At 25.7% G+C, this 27873-nt stretch overlaps 4 protein-coding genes across 4 annotated transcripts; 2 read left to right on the top strand and 2 right to left on the bottom strand.

Moving 5' to 3' along the window:
* Window positions 1-92: 92 nt before the first annotated feature.
* Phum_PHUM280810 (dual specificity protein phosphatase, putative) lies at window positions 93-9450 on the top strand (the record flags this gene model as incomplete). The annotated part of the gene is made up of 9 exons (XM_002426796.1): window positions 93-194; window positions 352-498; window positions 567-613; window positions 1337-1406; window positions 6930-7046; window positions 7505-7629; window positions 7747-8092; window positions 8893-9197; window positions 9267-9450. The coding sequence occupies 9 exons, from the start codon at window positions 93-95 to the stop codon at window positions 9448-9450; spliced, it is 1443 nt and encodes a 480-aa protein (XP_002426841.1).
* Window positions 9451-11438: 1988 nt separating this feature from the next.
* Window positions 11439-12477, bottom strand: Phum_PHUM280800 (uncharacterized protein; the record flags this gene model as incomplete). Its single annotated transcript, XM_002426795.1, has 4 exons — window positions 11439-11595; window positions 11680-11786; window positions 11876-12019; window positions 12265-12477. 4 exons carry the CDS (start codon window positions 12475-12477, stop codon window positions 11439-11441), a joined length of 621 nt encoding a protein of 206 aa, XP_002426840.1.
* Window positions 12478-13396: 919 nt separating this feature from the next.
* Window positions 13397-21702, bottom strand: Phum_PHUM280790 (ebna2 binding protein P100, putative; the record flags this gene model as incomplete). Its single annotated transcript, XM_002426794.1, has 16 exons — window positions 13397-16250; window positions 16382-16542; window positions 16629-16787; window positions 16881-17035; window positions 17145-17300; window positions 17397-17604; window positions 17682-17881; window positions 17963-18423; window positions 18529-18655; window positions 18783-18969; window positions 19074-19229; window positions 19313-19496; window positions 19564-19720; window positions 19958-20202; window positions 20283-20491; window positions 20578-21702. 16 exons carry the CDS (start codon window positions 21700-21702, stop codon window positions 13397-13399), a joined length of 6744 nt encoding a protein of 2247 aa, XP_002426839.1.
* A 498-nt stretch (window positions 21703-22200) lies between these two features.
* Phum_PHUM280780 (uncharacterized protein) lies at window positions 22201-24996 on the top strand (the record flags this gene model as incomplete). The annotated part of the gene is made up of 6 exons (XM_002426793.1): window positions 22201-22233; window positions 22908-23168; window positions 23261-23433; window positions 23516-23741; window positions 23816-24632; window positions 24728-24996. The coding sequence occupies 6 exons, from the start codon at window positions 22201-22203 to the stop codon at window positions 24994-24996; spliced, it is 1779 nt and encodes a 592-aa protein (XP_002426838.1).
* Between the last annotated feature and the right edge of the window lie 2877 nt (window positions 24997-27873).

Genomic DNA, 27873 nt, shown 5'->3' with positions numbered 1-27873 from the left:
TCAAATTACATTTTTAAAAAAAATTTTTTTTCCAGGTTTTTGTTTTTTTGTTTGTTTTGTCTTTTATAAGTATTATTTAAAAAAGTATAATTATGTTAGAAATTTCACCGGCATTATTTTCTGGACTTTGTGCTTCTTTAGGTAGTACATTTGGTAAACTATCTGGTTTTGATTATGATTCAGTTGATGTTAAGGTAAGTTTTCACAATAAAGTTTTTTTTTTTTTTTTTTTTTAATTCAAATAAAAAAATAAATAATAATTTTAATTATTACTTAAAAATATAAGAATATTCTGTATGTGGTTTTTATGCTATATTTTAACAAAAAGTTTTTCAAACGTTTACATTTTAGTTAAAATATTTATTAAAAATCACATTCTTCTGTCTAATGTTATTATTCAATAGTATGGTATGGACATTTTTCATAAAAGCTCTTCATAAATCTAGAACTTCAGTTGAAGCCACAGCAGTTAACACTGCATCCAATTATGTTTTTTCGGTGAGCCTTTACATTTTTCCTTACCATTCCTTATAAACATACTTTAGGTAAATGTTTTTGTTTTGTAGGGTCTACTGGGCTACTTAATTTTTCAAGAAAATATAGGATTTTTTTGGTGTATCGGAGTTTGTTTTATTATTGCTGGTATTTTATTAATCGATAGTTCAAATTCAATATCGGAAAGTTCTAAAAAAAAATAAATAAATACATTATTTCTTGTTTATTTATTTCTCAATAAAATATTTTCTTTTCAAAAATAATTATTACTGTTGGAGTACATTTTAGTTTTTTAAAAGAATTCATGCTTAAAATTAAGATTTACAAACTTTATTTTAAAGCAACACGAGTAATCATATTATACATTAATAAATTTTTAGGTACTTGACAGTCTCGTGTTAACCAAGCAAAGTTAAATTTTATTTATTATTAAAAAAAAAAACCGTTACAAGTTAAATTAAACCATAACATATTTTTTTATTCATTAATACTTGTGATATTTTAAAAATAGATAATTTCTTATCAGTTAAAATAAGCGTTCTAGTTTATTAAAATAAAAGATGTAGAAAATTATAAATTTATTATTATTTAAATTAAACAAGGGAGAATAAAAAAAAAAAAAAAAAAAATGAAGGTCGGTGTGTGGAAAAAAAAAAAATAAAAAAAATTGGTTTTACTCCTGCGGCTGTAATTGCACACTGCGGTTTTTAAATGCACTATAGAATCTTTTGATATTAATTTTATAAGGGAAATGGGGGGGGGGGCCAATAATGATGTTTCTACTGGGGAAAATCCCTATGGCGCGCAAGCGTTGATATTTTTTTTCGTCCTTATTTTCCAGTAACAATGTAGCGTGTCGATGGCTTCGCACGGTTTTCATCTTACCCATCATGGGAAATGGTATGAACAAGGTAACAAATATATATATATATATTTAAAAAAAAAAAACCTTAGTACCTGATTAAAAAAAATCACACCTGGCAAATTTATACATACATATATACACTTTGCACATTATTTTGCACTTTTTTTTATTTATTTATTTTTTAATTTGAGTAAAATTTGGGTGATTTTTTTTTGTCTTCGTTGTTCTTTATTATTATTATTATTATTACTTTTTTTTTTTTGTAATTTTTCCCATTAATAATTTTTGAAAGTAAAAAAAAAAAAAATACTATTTTATTGTTACATGTTTTGCATCATTTGCACAAACAATTTTAATTAGATAGAATGAATGTAATCCTGCAGCTTTATTGATAATTTAAAAAGAAAATAAAAAAATTTTTTTTTTTTTTTGTCAATGCGCGGATTTGCGTCAAAAAAAAAAGGGGGGGGGGCCTTATTTTGGCATTGTCTCAAAAAAATAATAATAATAATTTTTTCAAAGGCATTATCATTGTGACGATATAAATTTTTCCCTCTTAAGTAAAATTTTTTTATAAATGTGTTGGTAATTTCATTTTCATTTTTATTTTAATTTACCCAAAAATGAAAACCGTGCGAAAATAATAAATTTAAGTTAAAACCCTCCCTCCCCTCCCCTCCGCCTTCTCCTTCCCCCTTCCTCTCCATCCCCCGTACAAAATAAAGAATATTAATAATAATAGCAGTGACTTATTAAAATGAAGTCATTTTTTATTAACACATGAATTATTATTATTATTATTATTATTATTATTATTCGCTTCCTTTAAGAAAAGTTTTATTTCCTGTAAAATTATTTCCTCAAATTTTATATTAAATTATTTTATTTGTTCTTCTTTTTATTTATATTAATTTTGTTAATTTATATTTTCATGTATTCAAAAACAAAACCTTAAACTGTTGTGGCTTTAATATTTAAATCAATAAAAAAAAATAAAAAAATTTATGTTTTGAAGGCAATAAACGGCAGCAAAACTTTTTAAAAGCAAAAAAAAGCAAAAAGCAAAATAGCATACAGAATGTTGTTAATAATAATTTTTTTTTTTTTTGTGTGTGTAAGTTTAAAAATTAAATTTTTATCATGTTACATAACAACAACAGCAAAAAAACCTTTTTTAAAATTTTCAGAATGTCCTAAAGAAAAATGACTGACTGATTGATTGATTGATTGATTGACTGATCGATTAAAATAATATTTTAAGAATAAAATAAAAAATAAAAAATATTTGAAATCATGAAAAAGTGGGTTCAAATAGTTGAAAAAAAGCTTTTACCGCCAAAACCTGAAATGACGTCGGTGAGTTTTTTTAAATAATTTTTTTTTACATGTGAAGATGATAATAATAATGATAATAATAATAATTTTTTCTAGTTTTTTTGTTGTTGTCCTGGTTTAATAACTAATGATTTTATCGATTTTTTTTTTTACGAAATCGTCGAAATGTTTTGACATCATTTTCCTTCTTTTTTCCTTTTTTACCGTGAAAATTTGTATCAAAAAAAAACTAAACATTTTTTTGATTAATGTACCGGAAATAAATTACGTCGAATTTTTTTTTTTTGGGGGGAGAAGTAGGGGAGAGGTGTTAAAAAAAAAAGAAAACTTCATTTCGAAATGGTGGAAAAAGATTATTTCGTATTTCCCCATTGTTAAATTTTTTTATTCGCGAAAAGGTTTTCCTTGTTAAATAATTTTTTTTTTCCTTTTCTCCCTCCCCCCCCCCTCACGTCCTGTTTTTCATCTTCATCCTGGGAATAAACTCCTGGGAAACCTTTTTTTCTCTCTTTACATGTAACGGAAAATTTATTATATTTTTATTTTCCAAATAAAACAAATCATACGAAATCATTTAATCCTCTCACTCTCTCTTTTTCTCTTTTTTTTTTTCTGTTTTTCATTTAATATTTCGGTTTTTGTTTATTTTTTTTCTATATAAAAAAAGAAAATTGAATATGTGTCAAACAAACAAACAAACAAACGAACAAACGGGAAAAAAAAATTTATATCTTTTCATTTATTTAAATCTTTTTTTTTTAATAGAATTTTGATTTTATTCTATATATATAAAATTCTAATCCATTCTCGTATATTTTTATTTTATTTTATTTTTTCGTTCGGAATTAAATGGGGGGAGGAGGAAGGGGAGGGGGAGGGGGAAATGATGGCGAATTTCAAATGATATGTAATTACGTGCGTTTAATGTTGTTAAGAGAATTACTTTATTCGAAACTTTACTCTTATCACTCCATTATAATTTAGTCGTAAAAAATAAAATTTGTCGAAAAGTGGGAGGAAGTGGGGGTGTGGGGGGAAAGAACATCGTTGAAAAAGTCTAATCAAAAGTTTTTTTTAAAAAAAAATATTTTTATACACACACAAACAGGAACGTGTATGGAAAAAATAAAATAATAATAATAATAATAAAAACATCCTTCCAACGAATTCATAATCCAAGGACGACGTGAATTATAATAAAAAATAAAACTTTTTTTTTTTTTGGGGGGGGGGGGGAAAAATAACATGTTTTTGTCTTTTTATATATTATTATTATTATTATTATTATTATTATTATTATTATTATTATTACTATTTTTTTTTTATTTTTTCACTTTCCAAAACTTTTCCAATTGCTTTTTTTTGTGTTTGTTTGTTTGAACGAATTTCGAGTTGACCCAAATTTTAAATAGAAAAAAAGTTTTTTTTTTTTTTTTTTTTCTCCTCGAGTTTAATAAATTTGAAGTTTATTATGTGTTAATAATGATAATGATAATAATAATATTAATTAACTTGGTGATGATTAAAAATTCATTTTAAATTTTAAATTTTCCATTTTCGAGGGGGGGAAAAAAAAAATTTGATTAATAACTTTAATACCCGCGCCATTTTTTCTTTTTTGCTTTATTTCTTTCTTTTGTTATAAAAATCAGGGAAAAAAATTGAAATTTGGGTTTATCGAAGCCTGATTTATTTCTTAATTGAAAAATAATAATAATGATGATAATAATAAATTATTATTATTATCATTATTAATTAAATGAAATCAAAAAACACCTGAGATCGTTTTATTTTTTATTTTTATCCTATTGAAATTTTCTTTCTCTCTCTCTCTCTCTCTCTGAAAAACAAAGGAAAATTTTAATTTTCCATTTAAATATCATATTTTATAAATTTGTAAAGCATCTCCATTAAAAAAAAAAATTTAAAGTGATTGATTGAATACTCACGAATTTTCTTTTTTTTTTTTTTTTTTTTCTTTCCATTTAGCAAAAGTATGAAAAACTAAAAAAAATTATTTTGAAGGTTTTTTTCTTTTTTTCTTTTTGTTTTTTTTACGAATTTTATTTTTTTTTGAAAATGCGTGCGATGAAAGAAATTTTCCGGTTGGGAAAAAGGAAAAAAAGTTTTTAGTTTTTTTTTTTAGTTTTCCTCGTCTTTTGGTTTATTTAAAAAAAAAGAAAAATGGACTCGTATCGATTTAAACATTCTCGTGCCATATTTTTTGGAAAATATTTTTTATTCTTATTTATATTTATACGATTTAAAAGGAAAAAAAAGGAAATAAATAATAATAAAAGGAAAAAGTTATGGAAAACTTTGTACGATGATGATGATAATTTTGAATCCTAATTTTTTTTAATTCGAGAGTAATTAATAAAAAAGAAATCAAATTATTTCGAAATGAATAAAATATCTAATCTAATTAAGACAAAAATTAATTAATTTTTTTTTAAAAATGACGTCATCAAATCATTTCATTTAAAAAATTAAATTTTTTTCTTTTTTCTTTTTTTTTTTTTTTGTTAGTAAGCGTTCCTGTAAGGTTTTTAATTTTTCTTTTTAATTTCCGGTTTGAAATTGTTGACGATTTTATTTCTCTCTCTCTGTCGTATGTAATTTAGTATTTTTTTTTATTTTTATCGAAATATATATAATGTAAAATAATAAAAAATGTTTGCAATGTCGAATGTCATTCTCTTTTGGGAATTAAAACATCGGAAATTCGGAAGGATTCAGGTATCCTTTTGAGCCTTTTGCAAATAATTTAAGTTATTGATGATGAGAATCGCCATTTTTCTTTTTTTTTCTATAGCTTTCCGTAACATTCCATTGCGAGTTTCCAAAAAAAAAAAATGGCCAGTTCTTTCATCTTTTTCAAAATTTTTCACTTTTCCCGATGCACGTTTGAGAATTTTCCCTAAAAATAATTATTTAAATTTTCTTCGACACGATAAACTTACATGTATTTTTATTTTTTTATTTTTATTTGAACTATTTATTGTTTAGTCGATATTTCCTGTAAAACGAAAAAAAAAGTCGGTTACGATTGTAGATTTGATTAAAATAGATTTACGAAAACTTTTTTTTGTAACCACACTAATTTTAAAATGAAAATCAAATATTTTGCATTTTAGAAAACAAATTTGTTTTATTATTATTTTTAACGTCAAAAAAAAAAAAATTATGATTTAGTACTTCGTTTTCAACACACAAAAAAAAAAAAAAAAATTGCTTACAAAAGCAATGAGTAAAATGATTTTTCCAATAAGACGCCATTTTCCGTTCGCCATTTTGTGATTTTTTTTTTTTTATTATATTATAATTGCATTTGTATTAGTTCGATTTGGAAAAAAAGGAAAAAAGAAAAGAGAAGAAAAATTAGATTTTTTTATTTTTCAAAAGATTTCATTTTAATAAATTTTGTTTTGGTGATTTTCAAAAAAAAAAAAAAAAAAAAAAAAAAGAAAATTATTGTTTACGAACGACGACATATTAATCACGTGTTTGAAAAAAAAAAATTTTCTTTTTGTAAATTTTATTTCGTTCTTAATTTATTTTCAATTCTTTTAATTTATTTTTATTATTATTATTATTATTATTATTTTTATTATTATTATTATTATTGATATTTCGCGTTGTTTTATTTTTGTGTCGAAATTAAATTTTTAGTGATTTATTTTGTTAAATGTAAATAAATAAGGCGTAAAAATGGGGGAAAAAAAAGTGAAATTTTTTTTTTTGTCTCTTTTGTTATTTAGGATTGTTATTTAAAGCAGTCAAAGTCTGGAAAAGTCTGGAAAAGTTATTTTTTTTTTTATAAAATAAAATAAAAAATTAAAAAGGTTTTTAAATAGAAAAAAAAGAAATGTGAAATTTTAATAATAAAAAATTTATTTAGGTTCGAGGTAATGTCGATATTGTCATGATAAATTATTGCTGTTGTCGTATTGGTAGTGGTAGTGGTGGTAGTAGTAGTAGTAGTAGTAGAGCCTGTTGTTGTTTTTGTTGTTATTGAATTTATTATTATTATTTTTTTATATTTTTTCCGAAAGGAGAATTTTACGCTTTTCGACAAATTAAATTTTTTGTTTTTTTTAAAAATTTATTTTCATCACGTATTACATTGCTGCATTGTTTTTATCCTTTCGTTAGATTGTATTTCTCTGTTTCTTTCTTTTTTTTCTATCTATCTATCTTTCTTTATCTTTATCTTTTTTTTTTTTTTTTTTAGGTTCTTCCCGGCTTATACGTCGGAAATTACCGAGATTCCAAAGACAATGCACAACTCGAAAGATATGGAATCACACACATAATTGCAATACATGATGCAGCCAGAAAATTACATCATGTGAGTTTTTTTTATTATTATTATTATTTACACACAAAATGAGAGAAAAAAACGTTAATAATTACGTGGGAAAATAAAATAAAATAAAATAAAATAAATTATTATTCATTTTAATGTTTACCCAAAGTCCAGTTAAAAGTTTCTATAGCAACTTCATAACTAAGTCTCTCCTCTCTCTCTCTCTCTCTTTTTTTTTTTCGTAGAAAATATTTTTACTCTTTTTTTTTTTTTCCATTATTAAATATTAAATTCGACTACTGAATTATTTAAACGTTAATATAAATTATTTTCAACTTTTTATTATTATTATTATTATCGATTTTTTTGATTCGCGTTTGTCAATTCGAATAAAATTTTCAAAATGGATAATAATTTATAAATATTCGCATTATTTTTTTTTTTTTTAGTATATTATTTAAAATATTCATTATTATTATTATTATTTTTCGTTTCTGTAGGACAAACATTATCTTTGTGTCATGGCGTCCGATACTCCGGATCAAAATTTAAGTCAATATTTTCCAATATGTAATGATTTTATACACGCAGCCAGACTTAGAGGTGGAAACGTTTTGATTCATTGGTAATTTTCTTGTTGTTGTTGTTGTTGTTGCAATTAATCACGGTTTAAAAAAAAAACAAAATGTCCGCCCCGGATTAGAAAAAATTATTATTATTATTATTATTGTTGTTATTTTAGTTTAGCCGGAATGTCGAGAAGTGTAACCGTTACCGTGGCTTATATAATGAGCGTAACGGATTTGTCGTGGAAAGAAGCGTTAAAAGTCGTTCGTGTCGGTAGATCCGTTGCTAATCCCAATTTGGGATTTCAAAAACAACTTCAAGAATTCGAAACATGCAGATTGGGAGAGGAAAGGAAAAGGCTCAAAGAAAGATATCCGTCTCTTGCACTTGTAGAATCCGATCAAGAACAATGTCGGTTATCATTAATGAACTATGAAAGTTTATTACAATCGAAAGATTTGTGCGAAGGAAATTGTCCCGTTGGTGAAACGTGTCCAACGGGTTTATGCAGAAGTCCAAGCGTAAAAAGGTTCGAATAAAATTAATAAATATTTATTAATTGCGTCCATTATTACAAATTTTTGTACTCCATTTCTCACCGTTTGAAAATGTTTAGTTATTTATGTTAATACCACGTCTATAAGTCCTTTCAACGTTTCATCACATTCATCGTGGCGTTAGTATCCATAAATGAATTTGTTGATTTTTTTAGGATGAAAGAAGATTAAAAAAAAAAAAAAAAAAAAAAATATACAACACATACACATACACAGACACACACACATGTCGTCGTCGATTAAATGATGGAATATTATTTATATTTATAATATATATTATATTATATTAAGTTTCATTTGTGTAGAAAAAAAAAAAAAAAAAATTTTGTGGAAAAGATGAGTCTCGCAAAAAGTCATGGTCGATGTTGTTATTAATTATCTATTGATACCGTTGTTATTTTTTTATTTTTTAAATTTTTTAAACGGACAGTATTTTATTAAACAAATCAATAAATATTAAACGTGACAACATTAAAACTCATTAATAATAATAAATAAATAAATAATAAGACGAGTAAGTTATTAAATTGTAATTAAATAATAAATGATGAAAAAATTAAATTAATTTTTTTTTTTTTTTTTAATGGCGTGTTTATTGGGTTTTTGTGAGTGTTTGCATTTATTTTATTTTATTTTTTTTTTTTTTTTTAATACACTAATTTATGTTTATAAAATTTTAATCACTATTTTATCTTCTAAGTTATTTTCAAATAACTAACACCAAAGGAAAAAAAACTAACTGGGTTTAATGTAATTTATTTTAGTATTGTTTTGCTGCTTTATTTATTAAAAAAAACATGGCGGACAATCGATTAATAATTATTATTAACGGATTTGTTTTGATATTTAGGCCACTTCGGCGGAAATCAAGTTCGTCAAGTTTAAGAACATCATCATCACCAAGAATGCTTCCGCCAACTCCAACCCCAATGGGTGGACCAGATTTAACCCGAAGCAGTGCCTCCATAAACAGTTTTAGTCCAATTCCTGGAAGAAGACCGTGTAGCGGACCTGCCGGGTTACATTCTTACACGGGTCCAAGTCCAATGCAAACTAGATCGCCTTCGAGGTAACCCTTTTTTCTTAAATATTTCATAATTTATTATTATAAATAAAATTTTAAATTTAATTATTCTAGAACGAGCGTCACGGAACTTCCGCCTGGAGTATCATCTCTTAGCGATTTACATAAAAAACGTGGGAATTCAGCACCGGGAACACCGTTGATGACACCACCATCAAGTCCTCAACGTTGGCCAAGGAGAGCTTCAACTTTAAATAAAAAACCAATACAACATGCTCAAAGATCATCACTTAATTAACATTCGGTCATTAATAATATAAAATTTAACTAAAAATACTAAACAAAAAAAAAAAAAAAAGAAAAAAAAAGGTTTTAGATTAGGTTGAAACAGTTTTTTTAGGAAAACTGTTTAAATGTGCTGCACAGTACCTGGTAATCTTATATATAGCCTTATGGGTTATTTTAAAACCTATTATAAATAATAATTGAGCAACAACAACAACAACAATTTGAGTGAATTTTAATTCAAGTCCTTCCTTCCATTTTGGACAATAAGGTTAACAGTTACGTAACGGAAATTATGCTTTTATGGTATTATTATTATTATTATTATTATTATATTGTTGGATTTTGTTAAAAAATTGTTATTGTAAAGTGTTTAATTTGTTACATTTGCTCAAATGCCTGATTACGTGGCAATTACGATTATTATTATTATTATTAAAACAATAAAATAAAGTTTTAAAACGGTTTTGTGATCGTTTGACGTGATATAAAAAAAAAAAAAATTAACGGATGAATACTCAATGGGTGATATATATTAAAATAATAATAATAATAATAATATTATTAACGAACAAATATGGAGTGAAATAAAATAAACATTTATTTATAAATATATATATATATATGAAAATTTTATTTATTTGCTACTAAATTTTAAAATGCATTTAAAAAATCTTTTTTTACTCTCGAATTTTTTACAAATCTTTTTAAAAAACTAAAAAAAAAAAAATTTTTTTTTTCTCTTGTAATTTAGTGAAGTGTTAAAAGCCCTCCTAAATAAAAAAAAATTATTATCATTATTATTATTTTCTGTTTTTTAAGTTGTAGCTTTTGTAAAAAATTTATCATTTCATTGTAGACCGTATAATAAATTATAAACAATTTGAGAGAAATTTATTGAGTTTGTAGGAATACACCGATTATAAAAAAAAAAAAAAAAAAAAGTTTTCTATGTAAAATGCACATGAATAATGACACAAAAATACAAAAATTATTATTATTATTATTATTATTAAAAGGTTGTGATTTTAATAAAAAATTTTATTTATTTTTTTTAGTTGTTTATTCGAGAAAAGATGAGTATTGAAAATTTATATATATATATTAAAAGGCTTAAAATTAGGGAAATTAGGGGAATCGGATTGCTTTAGGTTGTGCTTAAAAAAAAATTTTTTTAATTTTTTTATTGTTTTTAATTGATATATATTAATTATTATTATTATTATTATTATTTTATAATCCATGCCTTATGTAATTGTAAAAATACAAAAGCTATAAAAAATTTCTCTCTTTGAAAATTGTAAATACAATTTTGAAAATTAATTTTTTTAATAGAAAATTATAAAAAAAGGTTTTTATTGTATAGGTATAATAGCAACCTAAAAGTAGTTGCACATTTAGAAAATTTTATCGCTTTAAATGGCGTACATAAAAAATTAATAATTAAAAATTTTATTAGGTGAAAGACCAATTAATTAGTTATTAGCTTGCTGGCAAGCTAGTTTATTAGTTTGTCCAAAAAAAATTATATTTTAATCTTTTTTTTCTGTTTTTTTTTTTTTTTGTTAAGGTTGTAATAAAAAAGTATATTATTATTATAAATGAATGAAAAAAAAAAAAAAAAAAGTTTTTAAAAATTATTTTGTATATTATTGTTTATTCACCTTTAAAAACTAATAATTTCGTAATTATCTTTTTAAAATTATTTTTAAAAAAATGATGATGTGATAAATAATAAGTTTATTATTATTATTTTTCAAAAAGATATAACACTTGTACACTGCATTCAATTAATTATATTGTGATTGAATATTATTTGATTTTTTTTTTTTTTTGTTAAATATACACTAATGTATATAACAGGTGACTAGTAAGAATTTATCGAATGTTTTTTCATAAATAACAACATAGAATTAAATAAAATTGAAGATAAAAAAAGTAACAAGATAACATTAATAAATAATAAATTGAATATGTCATAATCACTTATTAACTTTAATTTTAATTACAGTCTTCTGCTTCAATGGATTTATTTAAATTATCATTCCACCAATCTAGGGATATGTCATCGAGATGATTATCAAAATCAACAACATCCTGTGTTCCCTTCATCATTAATTCACAAGTTTTACTTATGCTTTTATTGCTTATTTCAATACTAAAATGTATGGTTTAATTAAATATTAACAATTAATTATTATGTAAAAAAAAAAAAAAAAAAAATTTTTTTTTATTTCAGTACCTGGATTTATCTTTCGTCTTCCATTTTCCATCGGCATTTTGATATACAATTAAAGGAGAATCTTCATTTGAATCTCCATGACATGAAGGAAATTTTTTGTTTTCTATCTGTTATAGGTCAATAAAATTTAATTATGTATAATTATAAAAAAAAAAATTATTATGTTAGTTTGTTTTGTTTTTTTTTTATAACTTACAACGACTAAACAAGCTGAAGGAAAATTTTCAGCAATTCTATCAGCAATTTTGTGTCCTGTTTCTGAACTTATATCCCTAAAATTTTCATTTGCTATGTAATAACCGGCAATTACAAGACCTTTGGACGCAGCCATATGATCTATCTAAAATTAAATATCATTTTTTCAAATATGAACCTCTTAATACACACCTTTAATAATTGTAACAGGTGCTGATAAACAAAGTTAAGATACATAAAATTTAAGAAATATTTATTTAGGAAATAATTTATAATTAATAAATTGATAAGATGATTTTTAATTTGAAATGTGAAAATGACTTTTTGTAATAATAAAAAAAACATTTAACTCATATTTATATTTTAATAATTTCAGAAAAAAATTTCTACCTGCGTTAGAGCCACTTCGTACATAGGTGACAAATGTAAACAGATATGAAATAATGGAATGGCGTCAACAAATAATAAATTTTCACTGTTTTTAGATCCTTTTGTTTTAAGTGATTCAGCTAAAAGAACTCCATTGACCGCACAATGAGGATATTTGGCACAGTGTAAAATCATTTTTGCGTAAGCACGAGAAGAAAAGCTAACGTCCGCCATTTTTAAAAACTAAATTAAATTGGATTATCTGCTTCCACTTCAAGTCATCGTACAAATTTAAAAATTTTCTCAACGAAATATTGATTTCCGTCAATAAAATTTACTAAATTTACTTTAATTACAATCAACGTGGGCAAAAAAAATTTATCAAGCAATTATAAAAAATAAATTAAATGAATTCCAAGGTTCGACATGGACGAATGGACGGACGGAAATATATAAAATAGGTAAGTGACTTTTTTGTTTTTTTTTTTTAAATTCTATTTTAAATCAAAATGAAAAAAATTTAAATAATTTTAACATATTTATCAATATAAAATACTGTTTCAATAAATAATATTAATAATAATAATAACAATATTTCAAATAAAAAATAAAAAAATTACGTCTACACATATATATATATATATAAATAAATAAAATTAAAAAATAAAATTCATACCAAGAATTAATTAATATAAAATAAAAATACAATAAATTAGTAACAAATTAAATTTAATTAATTAATTATTATTATTATCATCATCAAATGAAAGAAGAAAAAGAAGAAAAACACATGTCGTAACAGTAAAAATAATTTTTTTTTTAAAATATGCACAAAAACAAAAGAAGAAAATTCTTTCCTTCCTTCCTTATAACCGTTAACTTAAAGTTTAAGGACTTGATATTTCCAAATTGAAGTTAAAATTATTATTAAAAAAATTCTAAACACTTTTTACTTAAAGTAATTTTTTAAAAAAAAAACAGTAAAATATATTAAGATGAGTGAAAATATAGAAAATACAGAAATATTATTAAGAAAAAAAGAAATTTTCTAGGCACCGTTATAAGATTTTTAACTGTATTATCATCAACTACATAAAAAAATTACAATTTCCAAATTTTTCCATACCTTGAATATTTTAAACAAGTTTTTGATTTACTCTTTAGAAGATGAATCGTTTTTTTTCATTGGATTCGCAGATTGAGTATCGTTAGCATGATCGTCGTTATCGTGATTGTTCCTTCCCGTCATTTCGTTGGAATTTTCCAAATTACCCAAACCTGAAAATTCTTCTTCCACGTTCTTCGTCTCATCGCTCGGAATCGAACCATTCATTTCCGGAGTTTCGACAGTCGTCTCGTCCATTATTAAATCATTATCCGTGACGTTTAACGACGACGACGACGCAATTTCCGCAATTTCTTTATCATCGTCACTCTTGAAACCTTCAGCAATTTTAAATCTTTTTTCTTCGTCTGTTTCGTTCGAGAGAGAACTGCTACCCGCCGCACGGACATCATCTTCCAAATTATTCGTTACGTTGAAAAAATTTTTTGAATTTTTATCATCGTCCGTTCTATCCTTCGAATCGTTCGAATCGCGATTGGAAAATTTGTCAGACGTTTTATCGTTAACCGTTTCCGGTATGTAATCCGAATTTAAAGTTTGTTCTAATATTCTACCCTTTAATTTTAAGCTTACGACATTGACTTCTCCGGGAGAAATTACACGCATTCGGAAAATCGTTTCCCCATCCGGTATTAATTTAATAAATTCATCTTTGACGATTTCAGGTATGTTTTCCATTTCCGGAAGATTTAAACTGCATTTGATTGCTCTGGGAGGAATTCCCGATACCTCATCTGATAATAATTTTTTCAAATTTTTCCTCGAGATCAAAACTTTTCCGTAATCAATTAGGAAAACTTCACAACCATCGTCTGAGATTCTCAATATTTTACCCCGATGCCAAACATTTCCTTCTTCTTCTTCTTCGTTATCGGCGACTAAACACAGGGTTCCAGGATTTTGTTCGGATAATAATAAATTTTCACAATCTTTTTCATTTTCCGATAATTTTTTTATAATAAAATCAAATTTTTCATCTTCGACGTGACGAACGTAAAAACATGAGGGAGAATCGACGTGACAAACGTAAACATTTGATCTCCCATCGTTTTCACAATAATTTTCCAATTCTTCGCTTATGCTTTTCCCTTCGAAATAAAGTTCGACGATGGATTTGTCTCTTCTTTCGACCATCGTCTTCATTTTCAACGGTCTCTCATCGTTGTATTCTAAAAACCTTTCGCAAGCTTTTCGAGACCAAGAATCGCAATTATTTCCATAAACGAGACACAGATTTTGAGATAAATATGGAATTTTGATCAAATCGACGGGTAAATATTTTATTTCGTTAACAATCGAAACATTACCGAAATCCACGAAAAAGACTTCTGCTCCCTCTTCCACTTTCCTCAATAATTTCGCTCTGTACCACATGCCATCGTTGGGAAATTTCGCAGCGTATAATTTATTGTCTTCTTTTGTCGCTGCATCTTCAAAATTATGAGCTTCCGATAATGCATTTGATATAGCGTGTAATACTTCGGTTGAACTTTCCTTTTGAATGTAAAAGTCATCGGGGGAATTACAATGAGAAATGTATACAGTTACCAAATTTGACTCTTTCCTTTTATCCTTATCATCTTCAAAGATTGAAATTTCACTCTTATCGTTCGTTTTAAAGCCAAAATTGGTTGGTTCATCAATTTTTGTCCCATGGTCTCCATCGCCTACTCCTTCTCTCATTAAAATATCATAAATACTTTCACCGCCTTTGTACAAATCAACAACAACCGGATTCGATTCCTCTAAGATAACTACACTAACGAGATCTTCGTATTCTTCGATTATTTCTTCAAATTTCGCAGTTGCATTTTTTTTCCAATTACCCTTTAACGAAAACTGCGTGGCAAATATAGGTACATCGATCAAGTCTTTCGGTAGATCCTTAATACTGTTTGAATTCAAATCGATTTCTAATATGTTTCCGTAATCGATAAATTCAACCGTCAAATTTTTTTCTTTCACGCTCAAAACAACAGCACGGTACCAAACGTTACTAAACATGGCTCCGACCACGTTTTGAACTTGAGGATTTTCCTTATCCGGAGTCGATTCGCAATATACCTGAAGTTTTTCTTGAAATTCTTCCAAGTCGTTCAGAGAACTTTCTTTGTGGACCCAAAATTTTTTCGGGCTGTCAATGTGAACGACCAAAACTTTTAAATCTTTCAAAGTGTCTTTAGAACAATCATTTTTTGTTAAATCACAGTCGGAGGTCATTGCATTCACTTTATGTTTAGCTAAAATACTATCAAATTTATCACAGTAAGAATTTTTCAAATTTAGATGACAATTCACGGTTTTCCCATTTAAAACAAGGTCGGACACCAAGACTCCATCTTCGTTAATAAAAAACCCAATCAAAAAATTATTTTGAATCAGGTTTTTCAACTTGGTTTCGATTCCTTTTAAATTTTCAACATTCAATCGTACCTTTTTAGCACACGAGTGTAAAGAAAAAAACGAGGCGTCTAATTTTCTCACATTTTTACGTGATATAAATTCTTTTTTTCCAAAATCTATATTAAATACTTCGACCATATCGTTCGAAAAACTCATCGCTTTACCCCGATACCAAGACCCTTCTTCCTCATCGTTGAGTTTAAAAGCAACGAGATCGCCTTCGTTTCCCCCGCTAAATTCCGGAGTCGGAAAATTTTTGTAAAATTCAGTCAGTTTGGAAATTAAATTTTCAAGTTCCGGTAAATCTTTTTCGCGCGAAATATAAACTTGTTCGACATTTTCAAAATGCGGTACTTTAATCGAAACGTTTTGAGCAATGATTGGAACTTGACCTATGGGGTCGACATTTTCCATTTGACAATTTTCGTTATGAAAATCAAATTTTTTACCATTTTCATCGTAAAGTTCTACCGATAACCTAAAATAAAATGAATACGATAAACTTAAAAGTTACGTAATAAATTTTACATAATGATTTCATCAGCACAATCAATAAAAAATACTGACTGAGTCTGCTATTTTTACACAAAAACAATTTTATCAGCATACCTTTCGTCTGCTACGGAAACAATATGAACCAAATTAAACTTATTTTCAATTTTGGATTTAAAATCGGAACCCAAATCGTGAGACTTTATCGATTTTTCATTTAAAGAACATTCAACCGCTTGCGGAGAAAAAGATTTGAGATGATCAGGTAGTGAAAATACCTAAAAGGTAAAAAAATTATTTGATTGTTTAAAAATAAATTTTCACTCTTTCCTTTTTAAAATGAACAACATCGGTGGACGCATACCTTATTTTTTTGTATATTAACAACTTCCCCAGTATCCATAAGACGAACCACCGTCACGGTATCTCCAACATCAGTCACGACCCCTCGGCGCCATGATTTATCATCATTTGTCACCAAATATTTGTTTTCCGACATTATATTTTCGACCGGCTGTAAAGACTAAATAAAAAAAAAAAATTCAGGTTTCAATGAAAATTTTCGCTCAATTCAAAATATAAAAATAATCGTAAAACCTTAATTAAGAATTCGAACCTTTTTATTCGACGCCCACAAATTGATTTCTTCTTCGATTATTTTTTTACACGAAGGATTAAGCAAAACGTAAAATTTAAACGGGTTTTGAACGTGAGTCACAAATAATTTTAATGTTTGTTTCGGCAAAAGTGAAAAATCCGTCGGTGAAATTTCTAAAAAAAAAAAACCAATAGTAATCAAACCTTTTGTCGTTACATTCAATTAAACATCATTCGTGAATGATACGTAAAAACTTGCCATTCGTCATTTTTTTTAATTTACCAAAACCGGAAGCAATGATTTGAGAACCCACATCTTTTCCACTGCTTAAATCTTCCAATGTTACTTCGTATACGTCATTTTTGCAACTCACAAACTTACATTTGTATTCTTCCGACTCGAAAAATTTATCCAAGTCTGAACCTAGTGACGGCCATTCTTTTCCTTAAAAAAATAAATAAATTATTTCACTGACTTTATGACTTCAAAAAAATCATTTTTAGTTTAAGGCAAAAAAAAAAAAAAAAAAGCTACCGTTCGGTACGACATTTGCCAATCTACACTTAAATGCTTGTTTTGGAAGACTAAAAAATTGATTAGCCACCGGCCAAGTTCTGCTCGGTTCAACTTCTTCCTGATTACCATAGTCGACGTAACGAACAGTCAAAGGATTCGATTTAACAACTTCTCCCCGATATAAAATATTATCGTATAAAAATTGAGCAATCACTACATTATCTGCCTACGAGAATGATAATGATATTCATAAAAGCATCATAATTAAAACGAAGGGGTGTACTTGTAAAAAACATCTCGTACCTTGAGAGGGTATTTAAAAGGATTTTTATTACAGTAATAAACTTGAATGTCTTCCATCATTTTCTTAAAGTCCGCTTCTTTGTTCAGCAACTGTATGTAAAATTCATCCGGGCTAATATAATATGTGATTATTCCTTTTTCACAAGTGTTGTTTTTCACAAAATTATCTTTGAATTTAGCATCAAAGCGTGGAAAACTTTCTGAAAAATTAAAGTATTTATATGTATATAAACATTCAAAATTCCAAAAAAAAAAAAAAAAAAACCTGTAGATAAGTATACCTTTCTTCGTCGACTCTTTGATACTGCTGCTGCTGCTGCTGCTGTTGCCGTTGTTACTTTTTTCCGATGGAGAAGTTTTTATATCGCTTTTAAAATCGTTTCGATTTTCCTTTCCAAATTTATCTCTTTCGAAATTCGAACGAAATTTCCTTTCGGTAGAACGAGTTTTGGTTTCTGTTTTTTTATCGATTGACTTTTTCGGTTCGTTACCCTCCTTTTTTCCAAGCGAACTTTGTTTTTCCGGCGTTAATTTTTTATTGAAAGGTACGTTTGACTTTTCCGGATTGGAGTAAGGTTTCTTATCGTTTTTATTAACGATTCCCGCAGAAGCATTTTCATTGTCTGACGTATGCTTCATATCATTTTTTTTTAATCCTTTGTTTAACTTATCTATTTTTATATTATTTTCATTATTTGGTAAATTTGACTTTCTCTCACGCCAATTTTCTTCATCTCTCGTCCTAAATTAAAATATTATTTTTAGCACCTTTAAATTCCAATTTTTTCATTTTATTGAGGGTATCATTTTAAAAGAGGGCAAAAAGAGTTAGATTTTTTTTTAATACCTGTTTTTTCCACCAAAGGCATTGCTTTCATTATTTTTATCAAATTTCTTATTGAATTCTGTTGAACCTTTTTTATTAAAAGAAGAAAAACTTTGATTATGAGTTGTGTAATTTCTTTCTCTCCAACCTAAAATAATAAAGGTTTTAATATTACTTTATGGTAAACGTTTTTATTTATTTTTTTAATTTATATTTCAGTTGATGAAATAAGTGCGTGAAAATATCACTTAAAAATAATTTATTGTTGATCATACCACCATCAATTGTTGAAGATTTTTTATTTGGTTCTTGCGAAGATTGACCATGGGAGTTTATTAATAAAGGAACAATATCTTCTTCGTTTAAAAATAATTTAACATGTAATTGACCATTTTCAATTAAATCTATGTTCATCTTTAAATCTTTTTCCATAACTAAGCATTCAAACGCATTAGATAGGGCCTAAAATAATTGATATTTATTATTGACAAAAAAAAATTTAATTCAGATTGTTTTAATTTTCTATAAAAAAAAAAAATTTAATCAATTTTATCAGTGTCTCCTACCTGTTCATTGAATTTCGAATCCAATCCATGTAGGCAACATTGTATGGCTTGATTTTCCAAATCATGAATCAAACTCGAAGTTTTAATTTTTTTCAAGTAGGTTATATTAACTTCTTCCGTATTACCATAATCAAAATAAAACACAGTTATTTTACTCTTTAAAAAATAAAAATTATTTTCATTATTAAATAAACAATTTGTAAAAATTAAGTTGAAAAATTTTTTAATAATGATGTTACTTCTGACAAAAAAGACATTATTATTGCCCTATACCATTGTCCATCGATATGATATTTGCAAATACATCTAAGACCAACTCTAAGGTCTTCGAATAACATTTTTTCTCCATTTAAACCAGCTTCAGATAATTCATTTTTAAGAGCATTTAATTGAGGCTCTCTTCTTTGTAATTGAACGTAAAATCTAAAAATTAAAAATTAACATTTAAAAAAATTAAAAAATTTATGAGTATTTTAAAACAGTTACTAACTTCTGTACACTATCTATCCAGGTTATCACAACATTTTCCGAATCTCCAATTTTAGGATTAAAATTATTCAACATTCTGGAATTCTGTACTCTTTCATTTAAAATTCGCTTTATGTTAACATCTTTTAGATACAAATCACAGGATGGAAGGTTTTCCTCTAAAATTTAAAAATTTAACAATCAAAATAAAATGATCTCATCAATTAATTTGTTTCTTCTTTTAAAATTTTCATGAATAATAAAATATTATTTTTAAAAACTCAATTGTTGAATGATATACAATGCTTTACATGTATGAAGTGAAATTTTTTTTTTTTTGTACTAAAACTACCAATAATAATTTTCCCTTAATTAACATGAGAAATAAAATACTTCAACAATAATTGCTAATTTACCTCCTAAAGATGTAACTCGAAGTATAAGAAGTTTATCTTGAACAACATCATTAAAATGTTCTTTTATTTCTTCTGAATAAGTTACTTTTTGCAATCCACTTAAACAAAACTTTTGAGACAAAACCTTTGTTTGAAAAAACCTTGGAGGGATTTCATAAATGGAAGATACTGGCAAATCTTCTGTACTCCCAAAATCAACAAAATAAACTTTAGCTGCACTGAGAGATAAGCTCACAACAACTCCCCTGATATTGAATAAAACAACAATTTTAATTTAATTACTAAATTAAATAATTTTAAGAGTAACCAGTAAAAATTGATTTACCTGCATAAACTTTTATGAAGAACACTAGCACCAATGCAAGGATTCCCGAGAACCATGGGAAGCTTAATTGGCAATAATTCAGACTGTGTCAATTCTTCCATTAATTTGTTCATATCATTTTCATTAGATATTAACTGTATAGAAAATGACCAAGGTCCATCATCTATGCAAGATATGCATACCTTGTGAGTGCTTCCAACTTCTAATACCTGATTATTGTGCAACACTAATAATTATTTACAAATTTCAAGCAATTTAAAATATATTAGTAATTTTTTATTTTATTTCTACTCACAGAATTAAAATAATTGTGGGGAATATTGTCATGAGGTAAGTAATTAACATTTTCTTCAAAGTTATTTTGCTTAAACTGTAAGTACGATAAATTCCTTATCATTCCATTTTGATATGAATTCATTATTTGTTCATGTCTTTCTTTTGAATTGAGGGAGGAAGGATTTGACAATAAATGAGGGTTTTGCCTGGTCATTGGATTATCATTTGTAGCAGACATTTGATTAGTATTGTTGTGAAAGGAATTATTTAAAACAGATTTATCAGAATTAGGCTGCAAAGTTTTATATATAGGAGAGACTACTCTTTTAGTACTAAAAAATTTCATTGGAGAATTTTCTAAATTGATTGGAACATTAGAAGTGGGAGAAGTAGCACACTGTGTTTTAAATTCTCTTCTGTTAACTTTTGAAGAAGAAGAAATTTTCAAACCTGTCTGTTTATCTGAAAACTGTAAACCAGTTAAAACATTCATTTTAGCTTCTTCTAATGTTTTACCTGGATTTGATATGTTATCACTTCTAAAGTAGGTTAAAATTAATTGTGACTGTATATCTACTGAAGCATAGTGGGCAATTTTTTTTTCAATTAAAAAATTAGAAAAACTTTGGTTTTCATATTTAATAGCTATTAGTTTTAAACCTTCGATCTCTCTTATTTCGTTATAAATTACTTCTTTATTGCAAACGAAAAGTCGAATTTTATTGATATCTTCTTTTGGCCAGCCACCTGCAGGAGCAACAACACCAGCCAAACAATATTCATCAGCTTGTTCTGCCATTTTCAATAAAACGTCTTCGTTTCCAGATCGAATTTTAATGTTTGAAATATGGATAACATCTCTGTTGCCTACATCCACAAATACAACATGAACTAAATCATTATCTAAATAAGAAATGACACGAGCACGATAATAACTGTTTTCAGAACACTTTACATAGCAGAGCATGCCCGCTCTTATTTGAGACATGTGTAAACAAGGCGTTCTATTTAATTCAGGAGTTATATGAATTAATTGTCTCTCAATATAACTTGCTCCAATCCTGTTTTTTTGACCCCAAATTTTTAGGAGATTGTGATAGATGTCTGCAAACGTAACATATAAAGTGTTCGTATTTGACGCCATTCTGTTTTACTTATAAAAATTTTAACTATAATCTAACAAACTCATATACTCTTGAGAAAAAAAAAAAAAAATTAAAACAAATTCAGTTTTAATAAACTTTAGTCTTAAGGTTTTTAAACCAAATTAACTGTAAACCGTACAAACTTTCAAACATTAAATCTAGTTGGCATGTTAAGACATGCCTATCAAAGGTAAGTCATATCAAAGGAAAAAATTCAAAGGTTTTAATTTTTAAAAATGCAATGGCTGAAATTTTTATGTCGAAAAGTGACAGCTTAACTAAGTATTTTATTTTATTTTTTTTATTTTTTTAATGTAAACCACGAAGTATAGTTAGAATTTTTGTAAGCAGTTTTTAATTTCAAAATGGTAATTGATTTTAACCAGTAAAAATTACAGCGTGTTGCTTTTTATTCTTCCGTCGCGTAGAATGATTTTAATATTTATTCTACAGTTTTTTTCTTAGTTTTAATTTAGAGAAATACTAACCGTATCGAAATGATTTCATTCCAAGATGCTGGAGATTATCAGGTTAGCAGTTTAAATCAAAAATATAGTTTTCAGTTATTAATTAATGCACCCCCAAAACACGACAATTGTATTTAAATGTATTTAATTTTTACTTCCTTATACGAAATTTTCAGTCTCCATTTTCGTAAAACTTTATTTATTGCATTTATTTCGGTTAATTCAATAGTTTGGAGTATCATTAATAAAACACTTTTAGGTTTTAAAAAAATAAAATTTCGGTTAAATAAAATTATAAATCTAATTTAATGCCTATTATTTTATTTTGAAGGACATTTCATACTACGATTTTAAATTAAAAATGCCCTTTTATTATTAATTATTTTATTTAAAATTTTTAAATTACAAATTTCTTAATTTTTTACTCGAGAAAAATATTATAATACTTTATTTGAATTTTTTTTATTTTTTTAAAAAAAAATTAAAGGATTGCTATAAATTTTACTTATTTGTACTCTATTATGAATTAGTATAATTATTAAATTATTTTATTAAAACAGTGCCACATATATTTCTGGTTTTAAAATTTATAATTAAAAACAATTAAGAATAACTATTTTATTATTTGAATTTATTAATTTTTAAATCAGTAATAATTTTTTTGTTTTTATATGCAGTAATTTTAAATTTTCAAAAAATTTTTCATTTAATACTTTTTACTATATAAATAATTTCAGAATTGTGTAGCAAAAGCTTTGTATGACAACATAGCTGAATCTCCAGATGAGTTGGCATTTAGGAAAGGTGATTTGCTTACAGTTTTAGAACAAAACACAGGTGGTATTGAAGGATGGTGGCTTTGCTCATTGAGAGGAAGACAAGGTATTTGCCCTGGCAACAGATTGAGAATTCTTCCTGGATTTTATGATATTGGGACTGCAGATTTACCAATTCAAAATTTAAGTAAACGAAGAAGTTGGCATGTACAACCCAATATGGTTAGTTTGATGCATACATTTATCTAATCTTGTAAAGGAAAAGTTATTTTTTTTTTAACTAAAACAATTGATTTAAATATTGTAATAAATAGGTTCTGACTCCACAAAAATTTGGTGATATCTACTTATATAATCTACCGGCTGGATCTCAGTGTCAAAAATATGACATTCCTCCTCCTCTTCAAGATTCATTATTGCAAGCATATGACGTTCCTAGAGCTCTTTCTCGCGAAAGCACAGAATCTACTTTGTCTACTCCAAAACGGTAATTTAATTTAGGAAGGTTTTTATTTAATTTTTTTTTTTATTTTTTTGTTTTAAAAAAAACAATATTTTTTTTTTTTCAGCTCTGTTCCTCCTGTTCCTCAATTTGAATCTGACAGTCGAGAACCAGACAGTCAATTTTACGACATTCCTAGACCATTATTGGCCAACAGCCAACCGTTAACGCCAAGTAGCTCAGCTAGTTCTCTTACGGCTCCAGAATCCCTTTCACTTCCTAGTTCTAACAGGTCAAGTTTACTATCAGGACCCGAATACGACATACCAAAGTCAAGACTTTCTTCGTCTCAGGTACGAGTAAAATCATTACTTTATTTATAATTTTTTTAAATTAATCAATTAACAAAAATTAATTTTTTTCAAAGCTGTACGACGTTCCGGCACCTAATCCAAAACCCAAGGAACTTCCTTTGGAATTAAACTCGGCTCTGGAAACGTTAAATAGGTTACAAAATGAGGCGTCGGGAGCGGTTCAACGCCTTCTCGGATTATTAAGCCCTGGATGGCGCCGTCTGGATAACTTACAAAATAGAATTTTCGATATTAAACTTGCAGCTGAAAGGCTTAGAACATCCTTACACGAACTATCAGAATTTTGCGAAGGGTCTTTAGGGAATGCATACAAAGCCGCTGACAAAAATCTTGTCATTAAGTTGAAACCATTAGCAAAAGCTTTACGTGATGCTGATAAAATAGTTCAGGAAACTTGTAACGAATTAGATGTTATGAATTGGTCGATTCAGGATTTATCCCGAGACTCGGATCAAGACAGTTCCCTAGATAATCTTGATCGATTGATAGCATGTGCCAAATCTTTAACGGAAGATATAAGGAGAGCGGCTTCATCTCTTCAAGGAAACGCTCCGTTATTGTTTAAAAGAGATTCCTCGGGAACATTGCCAGAAGATTACGATTACGTAAATTTAGAATCGAAGGATTCGATAGAAAGCGAAATAAGTCAAGCACTTCCAACGGAATTAAAAAAATCATATAATGCCATCCTTCGGGATGCGGAAAATAATTCACTTTTGGTGGAAGATTGTAACGACGAAGAAAACGACGATGCAAGATTGATAAGATTTTATGCAGCTTTAACTGTATCACACACAGCTCAACTCACGCGAGCCATTGACGCATTTTTACAAACAGTCGAACATAATCAACCTCCAAAAATATTTTTAGGTATGTCGATTTTAAAAAAAAAAAAAAAAAAAACTTTTGAATCTCATCACGAAAGTAATATAATTCATTAATTTTTTTTTTTTTTTTTTTTTCAGCTCACGGTAAATTCGTCGTACTAAGCGCACACAGGCTTGTCCACGTGGGAGACACGGTGGCAAGAAACGTCAGTCAAGCTCACATCAAACAACGGATACAAGAAAGAGCCGATGGACTTTCCGAAGCACTTGATCAAACCGTTCAAAGAACCAAAAGAGCGGCTCAACATTTTCCGAACGTTGCTGCCGTTCAAGACATGGTGGATGCCATAGTCGACGTTTCTCATTTTGCAAGAGATTTAAAAATGAGTTTAGTCATGGCAATGTAATGTTTAATTTATTCCTTTTTAAATAACAGTTCAATCAAGGTGACGAGAAATCACGATCAGCTTTTAACAATTATTATTATTATTATTATTATTCATGCTTAAATTAAATAATAACTCTTCCTATTAGATAATAAAACAACCCCCCAGTCTTTCATTCAGGTATTTTAAATCCCTCGGGCAGCTCATATTTATATATAAAATGGAAAGGAAAAGAAAAAAAAAATTTTTTTTATTTTATTTTTTACAAATAATAAGATTATTTATATATATATATTGATTTAAAAAATTTTATATTTATTTACACATTGATTTTATCAAATAATGAATAAAATAATAACAATATTATTTAAGATAGATAATTAATTAATTATATAATTGATCATAGTATTAATTTTTTTTTTTTAGGGTATTTCCTGTCTGTCATTTTTCCTTCGTAAAAAAATAATAATAATAATAATAATAATTTACATAAGAAATTAATTAAAAAAACTGGTGATAACAAGTGATGACTATTACGGGAACGACGTTTATTACTAACGAAAAAAAAAACCAAATTTATGATTACCTAATAAATAATTGACAAAATAATAATAATAATAATAATTTCGGATAATTTAAAAATTTGATTAAGTACGTTAAAGAAAAAAAAAATTTTTTTTTTTTTTTGATTAATAATAATATTTATTTATTTATGATTATCATTAATAATGAAAAATATTATTTTTATAGACACGAAATTTATTATTATTATTATTATTACTTATTAAAAACTTTCCCTAATATTTTTTTTTATAATTAATAATAATAATAATAATAATAATAATAAAAAATAATTATTACGATTACAATAATTATTTATTTACAAATGAAATTTTTACATTACATAAATATTTATTTATTTATTTATTTTGATTAATGAGTATTTATTAACTAACTTATTTATTAACTAAAATTTAACACATTCAAATAATATATATATATATATATATATATATATATATATATATATATATATATACTAATAATAATTAATAAAAATTTAATATTTTCGTTGTAAATGTATCATAATTAATTTTTAAAATTTACGTCAAAATTAATTATTATTATTATTCGAATTTTTTTTAAACAACGCATCATTCGTAATAATAATAATAATAATAATAATATTATTATTACAGGAAATAAATAATTATTACGTAAAAAATAATGGTGATATTAAAATACTAATAATAAAATAACTCACAAATTTTTTTTTCTCCCATAACGGAAATAATTAAAAATAATCATTATTATTATTTCCTTTTATAATTAATAACCCGATCGAACCGGAAATCGTTAAAATAATCATTATTATTATTATTATTAATTATATATATATGAATTTTTTTTTTTTTAATGTTAAAAAAAAATAATAATAATTTTATTATTCTATCGTGATGAAAATATTTTATTATTTATCCAAATAAGAAATTTTAAAAATAATGATAATAATAATACAAAATTTATTAATTTTCCTTTTAGAAAAAAAAAAATAAATAAATAAATTTTATGTATGTATGCATCAACGATATTTTTTTTATAACGGTAAAATAAATAAAGGATAATTAATTAATAAGTTGTAAACAAATTTTTATAAAAAAAAAAAGGTAAGTTTTGAGTAAACATTTATTATTATTATTATTATTTAATCGAGTTCCAGAAGTTTTACTAAATTTATTTTCTCCTAGTTATTATTATTATTATTATTATTATTATATAAAGAAGCTTTTACAATCACGCTAACGAATCTAAAAATAATAATAATTATATATATATATGTAACCGTCACCTTATTGAAATTTATCATTTTTATTCAGTCTTCATACATTTTATTATTATTATTATTATTATTTATTTATTTATTTTTTTTTTTCGCGTCAAATTTTTTATCATCAGATTTTTACAAGGAATGAAAATTTTTTAATTCCATCACCAGAAACAAAAAAATAAAAAATAAAAATAGATATAAATATATATATATAAATAAATAAATGTATAGAAAATTATTATAATTATTATTATTTTTTTTTTAATAGGATACTTAATTTTTATAACTGTCATATAATAATAATAATAATAATAATAAAATATATTTAATTCGTTAAAGTGATTATTATTCATACTGTTTATTTATTTATTTATTTATTTTTTTTTTTGTTTGTTTATTAACAATAATTAATTATTTGCTTCTCTCTCTCTCTTTTTTTTTGTTTATACAAATAACAATTAATATGTGAACTGTCTGCATATAAACATGTATAAAAAAAAAAAAATATATAAATTTATTCCGTCATATTTTAATCGATATGAATAAGAGGAAAGTTCGGGGAGGGAAGGGGGAGAGAGGGAGGGAGAAAGGGGGGGGGCACTTAAACACTCACTATAATAATAGAAAAAATTCAACTTAAACATTAAAATTTAATAATTAAATAATAAGTTATCGAATGTTATGAAAATAATACCTAATGTATAATAATTTTTATAAAAAAATTCTGTTTATTTTTTCTGTATAAAAATTTATCTAACTGTATGCATGCAATTGTAAAACACAAAAAAAAATTTTTTTTTTAAATGTTTGAAGAGCGTTTAAGTCACGATAATTTTTTATTTTTAACGGCGATTAAAAATTATTTATATATATATATTAAAAAAATGGCTTCTTTGGAAGTTGCGTAACAAAAATGATTTTAAATTACTGTAGGTGACGTCTTGCGAGAGCATTAAAACATAACTAAATATTTATCTCCTTGTACAAAGGCAGAAAGAAATGAAAGGATATTAAGAAAAAAAAAAAAAAAATATTAATAATTACAAATTAAATTTCTTCTCAAACTTATA

This window comes from Pediculus humanus, genomic scaffold (genome assembly GCF_000006295.1).
Source record: "Pediculus humanus corporis 1103172107665 genomic scaffold, whole genome shotgun sequence".
NCBI lineage: Eukaryota > Metazoa > Arthropoda > Insecta > Psocodea > Pediculidae > Pediculus > Pediculus humanus.
The sequence above is the reverse complement of the archived record's forward strand: the minus strand, read 5'-3'. Positions and strand labels throughout refer to the sequence as shown.